Below are 17,287 nucleotides of genomic sequence, written 5' to 3'. Positions count from 1 at the left end.
GTCATTGTCAGGGCTGAAGAAGGATGGAATGATAATCAAAAGCTGGGAGGGGATTCAGGCAATGGGACATTTATCAGAAGGATCTGGCTAGCTAACCAGTTAAAGAGACAGGAACAGTTACATTTTCTAGACTGGTTCACATCAGCTTTAAGTCCAGAGCTCACAGTCATTTGCAGCAATTTGTCGTCTGCAGCTGATTCCTTGATGATGTTGTCAACCAAGTGGAAATCTGATGAGATACATAAAGACTGTGGACAGAAGTTAAAGGTTTAGGAACTTAAAAGAAAATCTTTTATTTGGAAATTTCAGCCCCATAGTCCTAGTAATGGGGAAGGGGAGGAATCCTAAGACTCTCTGAATGTGGATGATAGTTGTGTGGCTTGGGCATTTTCTGGGCCACTGGTAGTGGGACCAGGATTTATCCCTAGTGTTTGAATTGGCTTTTTGGAGCCCAGATATTTTGGGGAGGGCCTTGGTCTTGCCTCAAAGTTATGTGCCAGACTTTTTTGATTCACCATGGGAAGCCTTACCCTCTCTAAGGAATGGATGATGGATGGGGTGGAGAGAGTGGAGAGAGGGGAGGGAGTGGCAACTGGGATTGGTATATAAAATGAGAAAAGATTGTTTTTTTTAATGATAAATCACTTTTTATACCTTTATAAAGTTACATTTACACATTTTAAATCATTATCTTAGACAATTATAATTTAAATATGTTTTCACATCCTCAGACCTTTATACATCTTAAAAAAAACATTTTCATAGACTCTCAGAACTTGCATAGACTTTAAATCTTTTTCTTTCCATCTAATCATTTACCAGGGACATGAGTAGAACTGAGAGCAGTGTTTGTAAGCACATGCTTTTGAATAAAGAAGCAGTAGTAAGTTAGATCTGAAATCTGTGTATCTTATAATATGAAGCCTCTTAGAAAGGCAGAACTGTCTGCCTTTCTTGCAAGAGACCTGGGAGCTCTAGAAAACAGCAAGGTGTGATTTTCACATATGTAATGCACTCAAGGTGTCTGTGGCAGTTGTGGGGGTAGGGGAAAGCTGGTTGCCTGCCACTGTAGGACTGACTAACTAGCTGCCAGTCCCATTAGAGATGAGAGAAGGGTGAGTTATAGTAGGCTGTATGGTACAAATGGCTGATGTATTGGTTTAAATGACACATCCTAGACTGTTACTGTAGGCTCCCATCATCACAATGGCTTTACCAGGGCCGAGATTCTTGGGCAGCATTAGTCTTAGGCTGCCTGGTCCAGAAGTCCTAAGAACTTTCCTGTGGAGGAGTGACTTAAGGGACTGACAGACCTTACTCTATTTAGGCACCATGGGGGCAGTTAACATCTCCAGTGTCCTGCTTATCTACTGTTTGGGCAGGATCCTGGCAGTGGGTGAGGCATTGGGACATTTTATGCCATCCAGGTGGAGTGGTCAGTGCCTCATCTGTCTGCTTTGGAGACCTTGCAGTCACTGCTAGAACCCGGGGTCCTTGTCTGTATATAGTAAGCCTTTTCTATTAACCATTTTAAATGCTATATTCAGGAGATCTCTTGACAAGTTTGAAGACCATTATCTATTAAGTATATATGAGCTAAACAAACTTTGTTTTTAGTTGTTTCCTCACTAGTATTTACCTATATACATGAGGTCAAATAAAGCTTATTCCTGTAAATATACTTGAACTTAGCATGACAATAAGTATAGTTCTGAACATTAAAAAAAATTTGACCATTTATAAGTTGACTTACTATTAACTTGCATGTTTTAATACCTTTAACAGTTTATAGTGAGTTAATAGCTTTTTATAAGATTTAGATTTTATAGCTTTGTCCCTGTTAAGCTTAACCATTAAAAAAAAAAAAAAAAAAATTCTGAACTGAACCTCTTTTAGTATCAAAGTAAACTTGTAGTCATAAATACAGCACATGGGAGACTGTCAGTTTTACTTTCCTGGTCCTTTCATAGTACACTATTAAAGAATATAACAAGTTTCTTATATGACTCAGTTTATCAAAATAGCTAAATCATAACAAAATTAGCAAAGACAGTGAAACTAGACACACATTTTTAAGCCAGAATAGACCTTAGATAGGGAGAAACATTTTTTTTAATGTTATAATTTTGTTTTACATGTCAATCCCAGTTCCTGCTCTCTCCCTTCCTCCCCTACCCTCCACTGACCCCCTGTCTCATCCCCTTTCTGCTCCCCAGGGAGAGTGAGGCCTTCCATAGTGGCTGTATGAGTTGAGTTTGCCCTCCCACCAGCAATGGAGGAGTGTTCCCCTTTCTCCACATCCTCTCCAGCATAAACTGTCATTGGTGTTTTTTATTTTAGCTATTCTGACAGGAACAAGATGGTATCTCAGAGTTGTTTTGATGTGCATTTCCCTGATGACTAAGAATGTTAGCACTTTCTTAAGTGTCTTTCAGCCATTTTAGATTCCTCTATTGGGATTGCTCTATTTAGTTCTATACCCCACTTTTTAATTGGATCACTTGGTATTTTGGTGACTAACTTCTTGAGTTCTTTGTGTAGTTTGGAGATCAGCCCTCTGTCAGATGTAGGGTTGATGAATATCTTTTCCCATTATTTGAGCTGCCAATTTTGTTTGTTGACAGTGTTCTTTGCCTTATAGAAGCTTCTTAGTTTCAGGAAGTCCCATTTATTAATGATCTTGGTGTCTGTGCTACTGGTGTTATGTTCAGGAAGCAGTCTCCTGAACCAGTTTGTTCAATGGTATCTCCCACTTTCTCTTTAAGAGCTTCAGTGTGGTTGGATTTATGTTGAGGTCTTTGATCCATTTGAACTTAAGTTTTGTGCATGGTGATAGATACGGATCTATCTGCAGTATTCACGCCAGCATCTAGTTTTGCCAGCACCATTTGTTGAAGATGCTTTCTTTTTTCCATTGTATATTTTAGTTTCTTCCTCAAAAGTCAGGTGTTCATAGGTGTGTGAGTTAATATCAGGGTTTTCAATTCGATTCCATTGGTCTACCTGTCTTTGTGTGTCAATACTAAGCTGTTTTCAGGACCATAGCTCTATAATAGCGCTTGAAGTCAGGGATGGTGATGACTCCAGAAGTTCCTTTATTATACAGGATTGTTTTGTCTATCCTGGGCCTTTTTTTTTTTTTTCCCATGTAGTAAAGTTGAATATTATTGGACAGACATTCTTTAAGCTAATGTTTTTTTTAACCCTTCTAATGCTTTGCCCCTTCAACAGTGTCCTGTGTTGTGACTTCCAACCATAACACCATTCATTCTCTTGGCTATTTCACAATGCAATTTTCTACTCTTATGAATCACAGTGCAAGCACCTGACATGTAGTCAGTCTTAGGCTACTCCTGTGAAAGGGTCTTTTGATGTGACACATAGATTAAGAACCATTGCTCCACAGACAGTCTGACCAGTTTAAGGAGACTGGCTGAATCTCTTTCCAAACAATCTGTGGATGGAAAAGTACCACTTGCTACTGGAGAGGATGATGATAATGAAGTTCCCAGTCTGGTAGAGATTTTTGATGAGGCTTCTAAGAACGAGGCAAACTGAATTGAGGCGACTTCTGAAGAAGGTGACACTTGCAGAAGTCACAGGAGCTACTATTTTATATCATGACTGCTTTTTAAAATTCTTTTGTTTATGGCTCTGATAAAATCTAGATCTCAAATATTTTTAAGTCCCTGGACACTGCAGCTCTTTTCAGTCTTTGCTTAAACACAGTTCATTCTTTGTAGCAAATTAAGCTGAAGAAGCCTGGGAGTAAAGTTTGGAAAGGGGTTAATAAAATTCTTTGCTTAGTTAAAAAAAAAAAAAAAAATTGCTCCAAGCTCTTTCTCAGACTACTTAGGTCATTGTCTTACTGCATCATAAGATAGGACTATCCCAGTGTTTGGTATTTAGTGTCTTGTACTCATAGTTGTGGCTGTTACTATTTATTTTCAAGATCACATATTAATAATATAAAACATTTTATAAACTTAAATTGTCCCATAGCCTTATAAATTTAATATTTCTAAAAAGTGTTCCTTTAAAAAAAAAATCTAGTTTTTGAAACTTTCTGTAACTCCAAACTTTCCTCTTAAAAAGGTTTAAGAACTCTCAACTGTGGGCTCCTGAAATATCAAAACTGTGCCAATGTCTGGAATTCACTCACAATACTCTGGTTCACCACTCTGGCCTCACCTTCAATAGCCTGTCTTACTAGAACCCAGCTGGCTCTTTTTCATTGTGGATGGTTTTTCTGATGACTATCTCATACATGGCTGTAGTGAGATATTCACTTTGTCTGCACCCATGGCACTAACCACACCCATTAGGGGTAGGGGCCCTGGAGCACTCTCTTGCAGCACAGGGATAGAAGAGCATCTGAAAGCATCCTTGGGACCAGGAACCTGCTGGTGTTCATCTGTCTCTGTTGTAAGTTATCTATTCAGCCTATTTGTTTTTCCTGATCCTTATTAAACCATGATACATGGCATGGTCATTCCCAAACTGCTAGGGTCCTTACATAGTGGCAAATCTCAGCTGGTGTCCATGACTTCTTCATATCTTTAAAACCAATACCACTTGAGTAACACATGCTGCTTATAACCCAAATTAGAGTCATGCCACATGGTTCCTTTAAGATTACCTGTGCATAGATTTTAACTGTCCACCCTGGCTTATGCATTTTCATTTTAAGTTAACTTTTATCACAGTCTCTACAGATTTTTAACCATACCCAATAAATAAACTTACAAATATTGAGAAACAGAACAGAAACTTTGCATAATAATTTTTTTAAGCGTCTGCTTACTCTTTTTTCCCTGTCCCAGAATTAGGTGACACAGGACATGGAAGAAACTTTTAAATATGTTTGGTCTAGGGAAGGGAGAGCCATAACCCAACTCTAGAGCCAGCTTTAACAACTCTAATGTTTTCCACACCCAAAAGACATTTGAATGCCTTCTAACCTGAATCCAGTGACCAGAAAGTTCATAGATATATCCTGAGGCCTGGCCATCAGAACAGCCATGGCAGATGGTGTTAGCTGTGGTGGTTGGTGGCTTGCAATGGCAACACAAAACACAGAAAGTTCATACACCCAAAGGGATCAGTCATTATCAAAGCATATGCACCATAAATACTGGCCAAGATGAAGGACTTTGCCAGGTTCATTCAGGGGTTCCCAGAAAATGGCCATGAGCTTTGTTGGCCATGTACTTATAAAGGCAAACCCATAAGGCTATGTATTTCCTGCCCTCATCCAATTGGGGGCAAACATATGTATGCTGACATACTTCCTACCTATGTACCTCCTATCTTCATTTGATCAAGCACATCTGGTACAGTTGGGTCAACCAAAACTTGTTTAGGGAAGTGTAAATGTGTGATTTATGTTAATCCCAAAGATGGGAGGAGAATGACCACTGACCAAAATCATCATGACCAAATTAATTAAAGCAAGATTTTTTTATTTGTGTTTGAAGGCTGCCTCCCCCAAGGTGGAATTTGAGAGTTCAGCACTAGATATGAGGAAGACAAGGGTTCTACATATAGCTCAGGGGTAGAGGTTTCCAAATGGAGGGTTTGGGGGGTAAAATAGGCAAGGTTACAGTAGCAGACCATAAGCATAAGTAGACCCTCCTGAAACAAAGATATAGTTGCAAGGTAGTTATAACAAGATAGCCATAACATACCTTTTGAAACAAATGTAGGGTTGCAAGATGGTTATAAACAACTTTTTGAAACAGTGGCATGATTGCTGTTCCTAGGACAGGTAGTACAGAACAATTTGTGGTTAAGGTTACAAGTGGGGCATAGCACAATCCTTGAGAAATAGGTTTAGTCATAAGCAGGAATTAACCTAGTTTGTCTTTACCATAAGATGGCTTGAAGATTGAAGGGGAGGTATCTGTCCTTAGGCAAGGGGCTTACATGTTAGAGGCATTTTTGTTTTGTGGCTCTTATGCACAGTAATTAAACTTTGATTCTCACTGAGTTTGAGACAACCATGATCTACATTGCTGAGTTTCAGGCCAGCTAAGTCTCTTTATAATGATAACCTCCCTACAAGAGATCGAGACGTGAAGACTCTTTTTACTCTTATGCTTGCTTATTGCCAGAGCTTTTGATAATATGGCTTCCTCCCTCCCTCCGTCCCTCCCTCCGTCCCTCCCTTCCTTCCTTCCTATTTATTGTGTATACTGTGTTCTGCCTGCATGTATGCCTGAAGGCCAGAAAGGGCACCAGATCTTATTACAGATGGGTGTGAGCCTTCTGTGGTTGCTGGGAATTGAACTCAGGACCCCTGGAAGAGCAGCCAATGCTCTTAACCGCTAAGCCATCTCTCTAGCCCTAATAATATGGGTTTTCTAAGCAAAATATTGAGTTTATTTTTTTATTGTTTTTATTTAGTTAGTTTTGGAGAGTTTGTGTCACTATGCAGCTTTTGCTGGTTTGGGACTCATTGTGCTAACTGGTCTGGCTGTGAACCTTTGATACTGTTTCTGCCTTTTACTGCTAGAATTATGGGAGTACCACAAATGATAGGAAATTGGAGGTATAGCTCAGTGGTAGAATATGTTAGTCCTTAAATTCAGACCTAGTATTGGGGATGTGATGCTATAAAACAATAATGTTTAATTTGGCTTTATTATTAAATACTTGATAATGTGTTGACTAAAGTATGGAATAATTCTTTGTGTAAATATAAATGCATAGTAGTGTTCAGAGTCCATTACATTCATGGTTGGCTTTTTTCTGACCATGCACTGTAAGTTTACTCTCTTAACTCTTTGTGGGCAGAATCTTTTGTGGCAGTGTCTTTCATGTAGTCCAGACTGGCTTTGAATTTCTGATCCTCCTTTATCACTTCCCAAGATATGCACCACATGCCTGACTCCTTTTGATTATTAATATTTAAGTGAAGGTGTGTTAACTACTTGTATGTTGTAATAGGTCTCTGTAATGTTTTCATCTTGCTTGTCTCAAACTCTGTACCAGTTAAGTAACAAACCCATATCCTCTATTTCTAACAGTTTTCAGCTGCCTTTCTAGCTTCTTTCAGTTTTGAGATTGATTGCTTTGAATGGAACTGTGATTCTTTTGGCATTTCTGTGACTGGCTTATCTCAGGCAATTCATTCATGTTGTAGCATATTATAGGATTTCCTTTTTAATTTCTGAGGGTTTTGTTTGTTTGTTTGGGTTTTTTGTTTTTGTGGTTTTTTGAGCAGGATTTCTCTGTGTAGTTTTGGAGCCTTTGCTGGAGCTTATCCTATACACCGGGCTGATCTCAAACACATAGAGATCTGCCTGTGTCTGCCTCCTAAGTGCTGGGATTAAAGGCGTGCATCAGCCCTTTTCATTTTTTACACTTATTTATTTTGCTATTTTTGTAGGCCAAGCAGTACACTCATTGTATATACTATGTCTTCTTCCATTTATCACTCTATGAAGCATCAGCTTTTTCCATAGCTCAGTTAGTGTAGATAATGTAGTAATAAACATGAGTGACTGGACCTGTTTTTAAAGGGTTTCTTTCCCTTTTGTAGGTATATCCGACTTTATGGGAGAAAATTTAGCAAAGAAGATCATGTTCTTTTTATTAAGTTATTGTATGAGCTGGTATCAATTCCAAAACTCGAAATCAGCATGATGCAGGGATTTGCTCGTCTCTTGATCAACTTATTAAAGTAAGTCTACTTTCTGTTATACTTGGTGAGATTTTTCATTTTCTTTTATTTTAAGGTTTAAAGGCTAAGACTCAATTTTGGGAAATGAATAGAACAGTTATCCAAAGTTTAATTGGTGTTGATTTAAACATTTATTTTCTCTGTGAAGCGTTTAATTGTAAGTGCTCAATTATAATTGGTTAGATTGTTTTATTTATGATAATTATTTGCTACACAGGGTATAAACTATCCATGTCCTCAGCAAAGGTTAGAAACATTAAGTACCACACACATGACATAGCAAAACATGAAATTTGGGAGCTGGAGAGGTACAATGTAATAGATAAGAACATTTGCTGCTCTTGCAAAGGACCCGGGTTTGCTTCCCAGTACCCACATGACATCTTAGAGCCACCTGTAACTCCAGTTCCAGGGGATCCCATGTCTTCTTCACTCTTGAGGGTGCCAGGTATGCATGTGGTACACATACACACATGCAGCCAAAATAGTCATGCACAATAAAATCTTTTTAAAAACATTTTAAAGTATGGAATTAATCTACAGCAATGATGGCACAAGTTTAAATTTTTCTTAATTAGACACTGCTTGGTGTTGAGGAGTGCCAAGTTCTTCCTTCATGCTCATTGTTACAGCGACTGGCTGTGGACAGAGACAGGCAAACACTGTCATTAGCTTTTCTGAACAAATGGTTCCATATATTTTAATTTCCTTTTTTTTTTTTTTTCTTTTCTTTCTTCCTTCCTTTTTCTCCCCCCCCCCCTTTTCTTTCTTCTTCTTCTTTTTTTAGGAAAAAGGAACTTCTCTCAAGAGATGATTTAGAGTTACCGTGGAGACCACTTTATGACATGGTGGAAAAAATACTCTATTCCAAGACAGAGCACCTGGGATTAAATTCATTTCCTAAGTAAGTTTTTCTGTTACAGTACTTCTTTGGGGCCACCTATGGCTTTTAGGGGATTAAATACAATGGAAGAAAATGTGTTATTTTAAATAAGCAAAATACTTTTTTTGTTGTATTGGGTTTTTTTTTTTTTTTTTTTTGTGGTTTTTGAGATGAGATTTCTCTGCTTAGCTCTGGTTGTTGTGGAACCCACTATGTATGTAGAACAGGTTGGCTTTGGGCTCACCAAGATCCACCTGCCTCTGCCTCCCAAGTCTTGGGATTAAAGGTGTGCACCACTGTGCCTGGTTACAAATACACATATAATGTACTCATTTCTATATAACTTGACTTTGTCTTTTTGAAACAATTTGAATCAGTATTTCTTCTCAAAGCTTTTCCACCAAGATGTCTGTGTAGTTGACATCACCATACTTCTGATCATTTTGTTGTTGTTGTTACATGTGATGGCTATCTGCTGTTCTGCTTTTTGTTTTTTTTTTTCCTTACAAAGTTACTTATTTTTATACTTCATGTTTATGTGTGATTATATAAATTCATGAGCACTGCATGTGTTCTTCAGCCTTTGGAAGCCAGAAAAGGGCACTGAATCTCTTGGAACTGGAGCTGCAGGCCAATGTAAGACACCATGTTGGCTCTAGGAATTGAACTAGGTCCTCTGCAAGTGCTGCAGGTGCTCTTAACTACTTAGCTATCTCTCAACAGATCCTCCCCCCCAACTGACCTTTTATGTATTTTAATTCATTAAAGTAAATGCTTTAAGATGAGGAGACTTGCATATCCAACAGGGCATTCACTATAAAAGAAATACTAGGTCTTGCCACCTTCACTACAAAACAAACTTTCATGCATGGCCCTCTTGGTCAGCCTCCCAAGTTCTGGGTTTGCTAGCTTGTTCTACATAGTAGACAGTATCAGTTTTACTAATTGACTACATTTAAGATATAAACTATTCATGTCAGTCCTTAGTTTTTGTCATTTCCTAGTAATGCTTAGAACCATAGCTGTATTGCTGATTACTAGTTCCTTGCATATATACCATGACTCTTCACGGCCTAGTTTTTATAAATTTTGTATTTATTTTAAATGTGCAAAGTATGCTAAAGATCTCAGATTGACTATTCAGTATCATTTATATTGACAGGGTTTTATCTAGTTGTGATCTCTTTTCTTCCTAACTTTAATATTCATGGGCTTTGCCAGTTTGTGTTAAACTGTTTTAAATAATTTTAGTAATTATTATCATTTATTATTATTTAGTATAATTATCATTTATTATTATTATTGTTATTATTTTGGGTGTTTGAGACAAGGTTTCTTTGTAGCCTTGGCTGTCCTAGAACTAGCAATGTAGACTGGGCTAAGTTTGAACACCCAGAGATTTGTCTGCCTCCCGAATGCTGGGATTAAAGGGGAATGTGTCCCCATTGCCTGACCTAAAAATTAATATATATTTTTACAAATAATACTTTTTTCCCTAGAGTTATTTATTTATTATTTATACAATATTATATCTGTATGCATGCTTGTAGGTCAGAAGAGGCCACCAGACTCATTATAGGTGGTTGTGAACCACCATGTGGTTGCTCGCAATTGAACTCAGGACCTCTGAAGAGTGGTCAGTGTCCTTACCCTCTGAGCCATCTTTTCAGCCCCTAAAAATTAACTTTTAAAGGCAGACTCTTGTTAGGTAGCTAGTTTGGCTTCAGATTCTTGGTAGCCCAGGCTGGCCTTGGCCTTGTAATTCTCTTACCTCAGCTTCCAAGTACTGAAATTGTAGGGATAAGTACACCCCCCCCACTCCTAACCTGGCTTATTCTTCAGACTTTTTAGCTGTTTCCTGTTCAAATTATTGTGATTTGTCATACTATATATTGATTTCCTGAAGAACACTGTGTCTTACTAACTTTTTTCTTTCATTAATTAAAATTTTAAAGACTTGTGATTTCTTTCACTGTCTTTTAGTTAGATAGTTAAATTGCCTCGAATCTAAGGCTTCTCTTAGGTCAACAGTCTGAACTTCTTATCTGTAATTGCAAATGGCAGATCTCTTAGAAACTTTTTACATTATAGATTTAGTGGTAAAGAAGAGTTAAAAATGACTACAGGCAATGGTGAATTTAAGCCTTAGTTGGATTTTGTGCAGGTAAAGAGTCAGGAATCATTCTGTCCTTGAGGTTTTATGTGTTAAAATAAGGAAAATTTCATCATGAGAATGAATGGTGCTGCATACAAATAGGCTTTTAAAAGTTCTTGTTAGGACAATTTTCTGTGAAAGCATTGTAAAGATGCCTGTGAAGTGTTACTCCTGTGGAAAGTATGGTGTGGATTGAATGGACTGAGTCTTCATGGAGTAACTTCAGGAATTTTTTTTTTACTGGCATCACAGTTTGATAGATTTCTGTGACCTATTATTTGTGTTCAGTTATCTTTCTGAAATTTTCTGCCCTGAAGGTTGTTGGTAGATTAATGGTGGGGGAAAGTCAAGTTTTGTTTTTTGGGGGGGGTTGTTTGTTTTTTGTTTTTGTTTTTGATTTCTTGTTTCTCATTGTGTCATTTCTTGGTGCTTTATAAACAGACATCTTAGGCATCTTGCTTCCTGCCTGACAGGTATATCTGGGTAAAGAAAGGCACTTCTTTTGAAACAAACAAACAAAAAATGTTGAGAGTTGCATCTATGTATGTTTGCCTGATGTCCTACTACTCAGAAGAGGGTGTCAGATTACTGGAATTATGGATGATTGTGAGGCTACCACGTGAGTGCTACAAATCCAGTCTGGATCCTCTGGAAGAGCAAAAACTGCTCCAAGCCTCTGAGCCACCTCTTTGGCCCAGCCAAAGGCTATTTATTGTTTTAAAGAGATACTGTTACTCTATACTCTTTGCTCAGTGTTGGAGAACATGCCTAACCAGCATGCTGGAGACAGAGGCTTATAGCAGTGTCTCTAAATTATAATTGGCTGAGCATTCTCTGCTGGGTTTATAATTAACTATACTAAAATTATATTTACCAATAATATTAAGGATGAAAGTATAATTTAGTGTTGAATGTGTGCTTAGCACTTGCAAGCCCCAGGCTTAATCTCTATTGCTTAGCACCATATTCATTCTCTGTCCTCATTGACAAAAATAAATATAAACAGAACTTCTGAGCAGACCAGCTGGCTCAGTGGATAAAAGTGCTTGGTGACCTATGCTAGCCCAATGACTGGAGTTTGATTTCTAGAACCTTGTCTAAAGATGGAAGGAGTGAACTGACTCTACAGATTCTCCTACCTACCTCATCATCATGCACATGTCCACAATAATAACTTTTAAAAAATAGTAAAGAGAAGCTGGAGCAATGGCTCAGTGGTTAAGAACACTAACTGGTCTTCTAGAGATCTTAAGTTCAATTCCCAGCAACCACTGGCTCACAGCCATCTGAAATGAGATCTGGTGCCCTCTTCTGGCCTGCAGGGACACATGCGGACAGAAGACTGTTCATAATAAATAAAATCATTAAGAAAATAATTAAGATATAAATAGCACTTTAACCGCAAAAGAGAAATAATTATTATAAAATGAGTTTCAAACATTCAGGGGTCATTACAACAAAATACACGATGCTTAGATTTTACATGTATTTGATATGAGTTTGTTTGGATTTTAAAAAGAAAAGATCAAATATTTTATGCAAGAAATGTAAGGACCAGAAAGGTAGCACAATAGTTGAGGTCATTGGCTGCTCTTACAGAAGGCAAACTTTGATTCCCAGCACCCACATGGCAGCTCACAATCTCTTATAACTGGCTCCAGGGGATATGACTCCCTTTTCCAGCCTCTTTGGACACTGAACATACATGTACTTACATGCACGCAGGCAAAACACTCATAAAACAAAAATAAGTAAGTCTGTAAAACCGGGCTTGGTGGTATATACTCTTAATCCCAGTGCTTGGGAGGCAGAGGCAGGTGGGTCAGCCTGTGCTACAGAGTGAGTTAGTTACAGGAAAGCTGAGCTATATAGTGAGACTCTATTAAAAATAAATAAATAAAATAGAAATAAGTGTAAAGAAAGGAACCTTGACATTGAAATAAATATTGGGGCTTAGATAAAGAATACCATATCAGATTTTACACAGGTGACTAGGGAAAAGAGATATAAAGTCATAGAGAATGTTTAGGAGGCTTCTGGGGAGAGTATCTGTAAAATTGAAGTCTAGCACTCAGTGTTCAAAGCAATAAATGCCTAGTTGGGTGTGCCAGGCAGAGATCTGTGAGTTCTAGCCAGCCAGGGCTACATAGTGAAATCCTGTATCAACAATAGCAAAACAAACAAGCAAACAAAAAGTCATTCATGTCTTGTCTAATGTTGTCTTTTCAAGATAGGATCTAGGATCTCAGATTCACTCTGGAACTAAGACTATTAGCCTTGAGCTCTAGATCATTTGTCTCCCTCCCTCCCTTCCTCCCTCCCTCCCCTCTCCTCCCTCCCTCCTTCCATCTTCCCTCCCTCCATCCATCTGTCAGTGTTTTTCTGTTAGTGTGTGTTGGGGGGGGGGGGATTGGGTGTGTGTAGACAGAGATTTGCCTGCCTCCTGAGTACTGGGATTAAAGGTGTGTGCCACCACCTCCTGACTGCTTTAAACTTTTATGGCCAAGAAATAAAGTTGTTACTTTTTGTAAGCATTTTATTTCTTAACAGCCTTAAACTTAGAAGGAGCCATTTTATTGACTTGCTTTCTTAGAATTGTTTCCAGTGTTTCTATCTTACATGTATTTCAACACATTTAAAACAGCATTGGTATTTGACAGCCTGTGCTCATACTATTTTTAGATGACTTTTTATAGTCAGAAGTGCTTCATTTGTCAACTGTCTTTCAGCTCTTAAACTGTGTGCCTTATGTGTTTGTCCTTAGGGAAGCCACTACTTAGAGGGCTATGTGCCTTGTTCCTATTTAGACCAAAGATAATCAACATTTTCTCCCCTCCTTCTCCTTCCTCCCCTTCCGTCTTAGATTTCTAAGTACTGAGATTGTTGGTAATTGGTGTAGACTTTTTGTTGTTGTTTTGATTTTATTGTTGTTGTTGTTTGTTTGTTTAAGACGCAATCTCTGTGTTGCCCTATCTGTTGTGGTCTACCACACTGGCTTTGAACTCAGATCTGCTTGCCTCTGCCTCTGGGGTACTGGCACTAAAGGAGTGTACCACCAAAAGAGCGTGTCAGATTCCCTGGGACTGCAGTTACATGGTTGTGAACCTCCTTTCATCAAGAATAGTTTTGGGAAGGAGTGGGTATGTAGTTCAGTGATAGAGCTCTTGTCTCATAGGCTTATGGTTTTGGGTTTAATCTTAAAAATAACTAGCTTGGGCCTAGAAAACTTAATTATTTAAGCTTTGTGTTTTTATATAGTATTTTTTTTTTTTACTAATTGGTAATTTTATATTTGTACACAACATTTTGGGTTTTTTTTTAATGTAGACTTTATTTTTATTTTGTGTTCATTGATGTTTTGCCTGCATGAATGTCTGGGTGAAGGTGTCAAAAAAACTCTGGAGCTGCCATGTGGGTGCTGGGAATTAAACTCATGTTCTCTAGAAACATAGCCAGTGCTCTTTAACTGCTAAACCATCTCTCCAGCTCCTGATTTTTGTGTTTTTTGTTGTTGAGACAGGGTCTTATTATATATAGCCTTGGCTGACTTGGAGCTCATTGTGTAGACTAGGTTGGCCTCTTAACTCACACAGGTTTACCTTCTTCTGCTTCCTAAGTACTGGAATTAAAGGCCTGTACCATCATACTGGGCTCTGTACACAAAGTTTGTTGATCAAATTCACCCTCACTTCTCCTTTCTAACTCCCAACTTTCTCACCATGCTGCCTTTTAACGTTATGCCTTTTTAAAATCAATTTTAAGTATTTTTCCCTTTATATATTTTATTTTAAGGCTATCATACAGCAGCATACTCTATTTTTCATAGTACCATACTTCTTGGAAAAAGTTGTTGTTTTCTTTTAGGGGGATGGGGGAATGGGGGTAGGATCTTGCTGTGTAGCCCAGGCAGGACTGTAACTTCCGGTAGTCCTGCCACCACCCCTAGCATGGTACTTGTTCGATTTTGTGGGTGTTAGTGATATATTCCCTAGCCTGGCTTTCTGTATTGATCATCAAAGAATTGTTTGTTTTTGTTGTCTTTGTTTTTTGCTTTTGAGACAGATCTTGCTGTATAGCCCAGGTTGACCTCAAACTCACTTCCTCTGCTTCCCCAGGGCTGGGATGACAGGTGTGTGTCACCACACTTGGCGTACAGAGGGTTATCTGGGTTATTTGAATTAGTACCTTCATAGTTAAAATCAGTTAAATCTTCTATTCTTCCCTTTCCACATTCACTACATAAAAATAACATATTCTAGACTCCGGAGTCCCTTATTCATGGATGTTCTGGATCCAAAATTTGATAGATAATGAAATGATGAAAGTAATTTCTCCAATGGCCTGTCACTGAAGTAATTTTCACCAGTTATGATTAATAAACACTGATTATTAATGTGATATTTTCAGGAAGATCGTATTTACTTTTAAAATATTCTACCTTTATTTAAGAATTAGACGATAAGTAACTGAATTTTGTTAATGTTCTTGATAGTATTTCTGCCAAAAGTTGTGTTTTTGCTACAGGGATTTTTCAAAAAACAAATATAACTGATCTTTATAGAGCAATTACAAAAATTCACATCCTGGAGAAGATGGCTTAACAGCGAAGTATGAATTAATAATTGATTTCTTTTCTGTGGTACCTAATAAATAATTCTGGACTACCTAACAGCTTTTGATATATTATCTCAGATAATTCTTGTAGTAGCTTTATGAGAGGATAGGTATTATTTGTCACAATAAAAAGTACTAAGCTGTAATAGTACACTCCTAGGAAATGGTGGAATTGGTATTCTGATTCAGATTTGTCTGATTCTTAGGCTCAAACTGAAGTACTGTTTGACCTTATTTTTTAAGTGAACATACCGTTTCTGAGAGAAAATGGCATGAGAGACCCTATCCAAAGCTTAGCCCTTCTTTACATCCTCTTTTAAAAATTAGCAGTTTGAGTTATCTATCAGTTTAGTATTGTAAATTTCCAACAATTAGAAAATATGTAGTGATTGATTAGTCACGCCCTCTAAATACGATCTAGAAGCATCTAGTCTTAACCTTTTATTTTATTTTTAAACAGAAACATTGTTCCCTTCATCTTGAGAGATTACAAGAATCACAAAAGGTCACTATACAGATATCACAGGTTAGAGAGATTGTACCCTTTTCTAAATAAAGAGCATACATTCCATGGTGCAGACCTTATGTGGAAGAAGGGCTTGGAATTGACTTTATGTGAATGAAATCACACTCTACAGTCCTTGACTCTGTAACAAGTTAAAGAAGTAGGTGTTATTGTTAACTTCCTGTGCTTGTTTCTAGAATGAGGGCAACATTTATCTATACAGTCTTTAATGACTTGCTTTTTGGAATAGTTTCTGATGTTAGGATAGTTTCTTGTAGTAGGAAGTTACTTAGGAGAAGCAGGTTTTCTGTAACATTTAAATCTGAAACAGTTGCTACTTAACTAGTGAAATCAATAGAGAGTAAATGGGGGCACAGACATTAGGAAGTGACAGGTTCATGTATTTTTTCCTTAAAGTTTGAGGTTAAATTTACCAATCAGTTTTCTTCTAAACCTACATGTTGATTCTCTAACTTGTTACTAACTGGTTCTTCAATCCAAACTGAAAGGAGATCTAAGATCCATGCTGTTTGTTCCCCTGATAAAAAGCATGTATGGAGTATATTGTAAGCAAACATTAAGAAGCTTAGTATCCCTGCAAATTTGAATAGCCTCATTAGAAGCACTTAGATATTCTGGCTTAGAGAAAAGTTTTATCCCCATTTCCCCCTGTTTTTCAGTAGACAAATTTAGATGCCCAGCAAACTGTTTAATTGTCTGGCTTTTTGTGTGAGAGACAACAGAGCTGTTCTCTGGGGGATAAGAACAATGCTTCCTGATGTGGACTGTGTTTTCTCATGTAAAAGTAACTCTGAGTATTACTTTGTTTCTCTCTCCAGCTAGGAGTTTGAAAGTGAAGGATGATGCTTATGTAGTTAGTTAAAATTAAGATTGCAGTTTTCTTTCTAGGTTGAAGTTAACATAATATATTGGGTGCTTAGACTGAGCTTGTTTTATTCTGTTCCTTGGTATTTCCTTGTAACTTCAGTTCTTAAGCTTTCAGAGAAATTGGTCAGACTCCTAGATTTGAAGAATTGCAAAGGAGTTAATGATAAAATGTCTGAAACCCTAATGCCCCTGTCCTGCCCTTAAATTTTTTAGCATTTTTTGTGTTTTCTGTTTATATTTGTCATACTGTAAGTAGTCACAGATTTTTTTTAAATTTTAGTTCATGATACCATTTTGTTTTGTTTGCTTTTTACCAGCTTTAATGGTGATCTACTTGATATCTTAAACATTCCGTTTTGGTCATGTATTTAAATTAGTATCCATGGCCTTTTCATTAAAATTCATGTGAATTTTTCATTTTGCTCACCTAATTTTGTGAGTGGCTGTTTTGGTATTTGCTTTTGTTGTTTTGGTAATTGTTACTAGCAATAAAATGCATTGGCGGGTTAAGAAACACTTTTAAGTTGACTGACAAGACTTATTCCAGTTGTTGGTAGA

General features: G+C 37.5%; 1 protein-coding gene across 2 annotated transcripts in view; it reads left to right on the top strand.

Moving 5' to 3' along the window:
* The window catches only part of Psme4 (proteasome activator subunit 4), a 117,134-nt gene that overhangs the window by 13,345 nt on the left and 86,502 nt on the right, over positions 1 to 17,287 (top strand). Inside the window, exons 2-4 of one of the 2 annotated variants that reach the window (XM_051178756.1) lie at positions 7,544 to 7,684; positions 8,472 to 8,588; positions 15,797 to 15,862. In XM_051178756.1, the coding sequence (XP_051034713.1) occupies positions 7,544 to 7,684; positions 8,472 to 8,588; positions 15,797 to 15,862 (324 nt within the window). The remainder of the gene's footprint in view (positions 1 to 7,543; positions 7,685 to 8,471; positions 8,589 to 15,796; positions 15,863 to 17,287) is intronic. The other variant, XM_051178757.1, reaches the window with a different exon arrangement.

The sequence above is a fragment of the Phodopus roborovskii genome, unplaced genomic scaffold, assembly GCF_943737965.1.
Source record: "Phodopus roborovskii unplaced genomic scaffold, PHOROB, whole genome shotgun sequence".
NCBI classification, from domain to species: Eukaryota; Metazoa; Chordata; class Mammalia; order Rodentia; family Cricetidae; genus Phodopus; species Phodopus roborovskii.
This window is presented reverse-complemented; position numbering and strand designations above follow the sequence as displayed.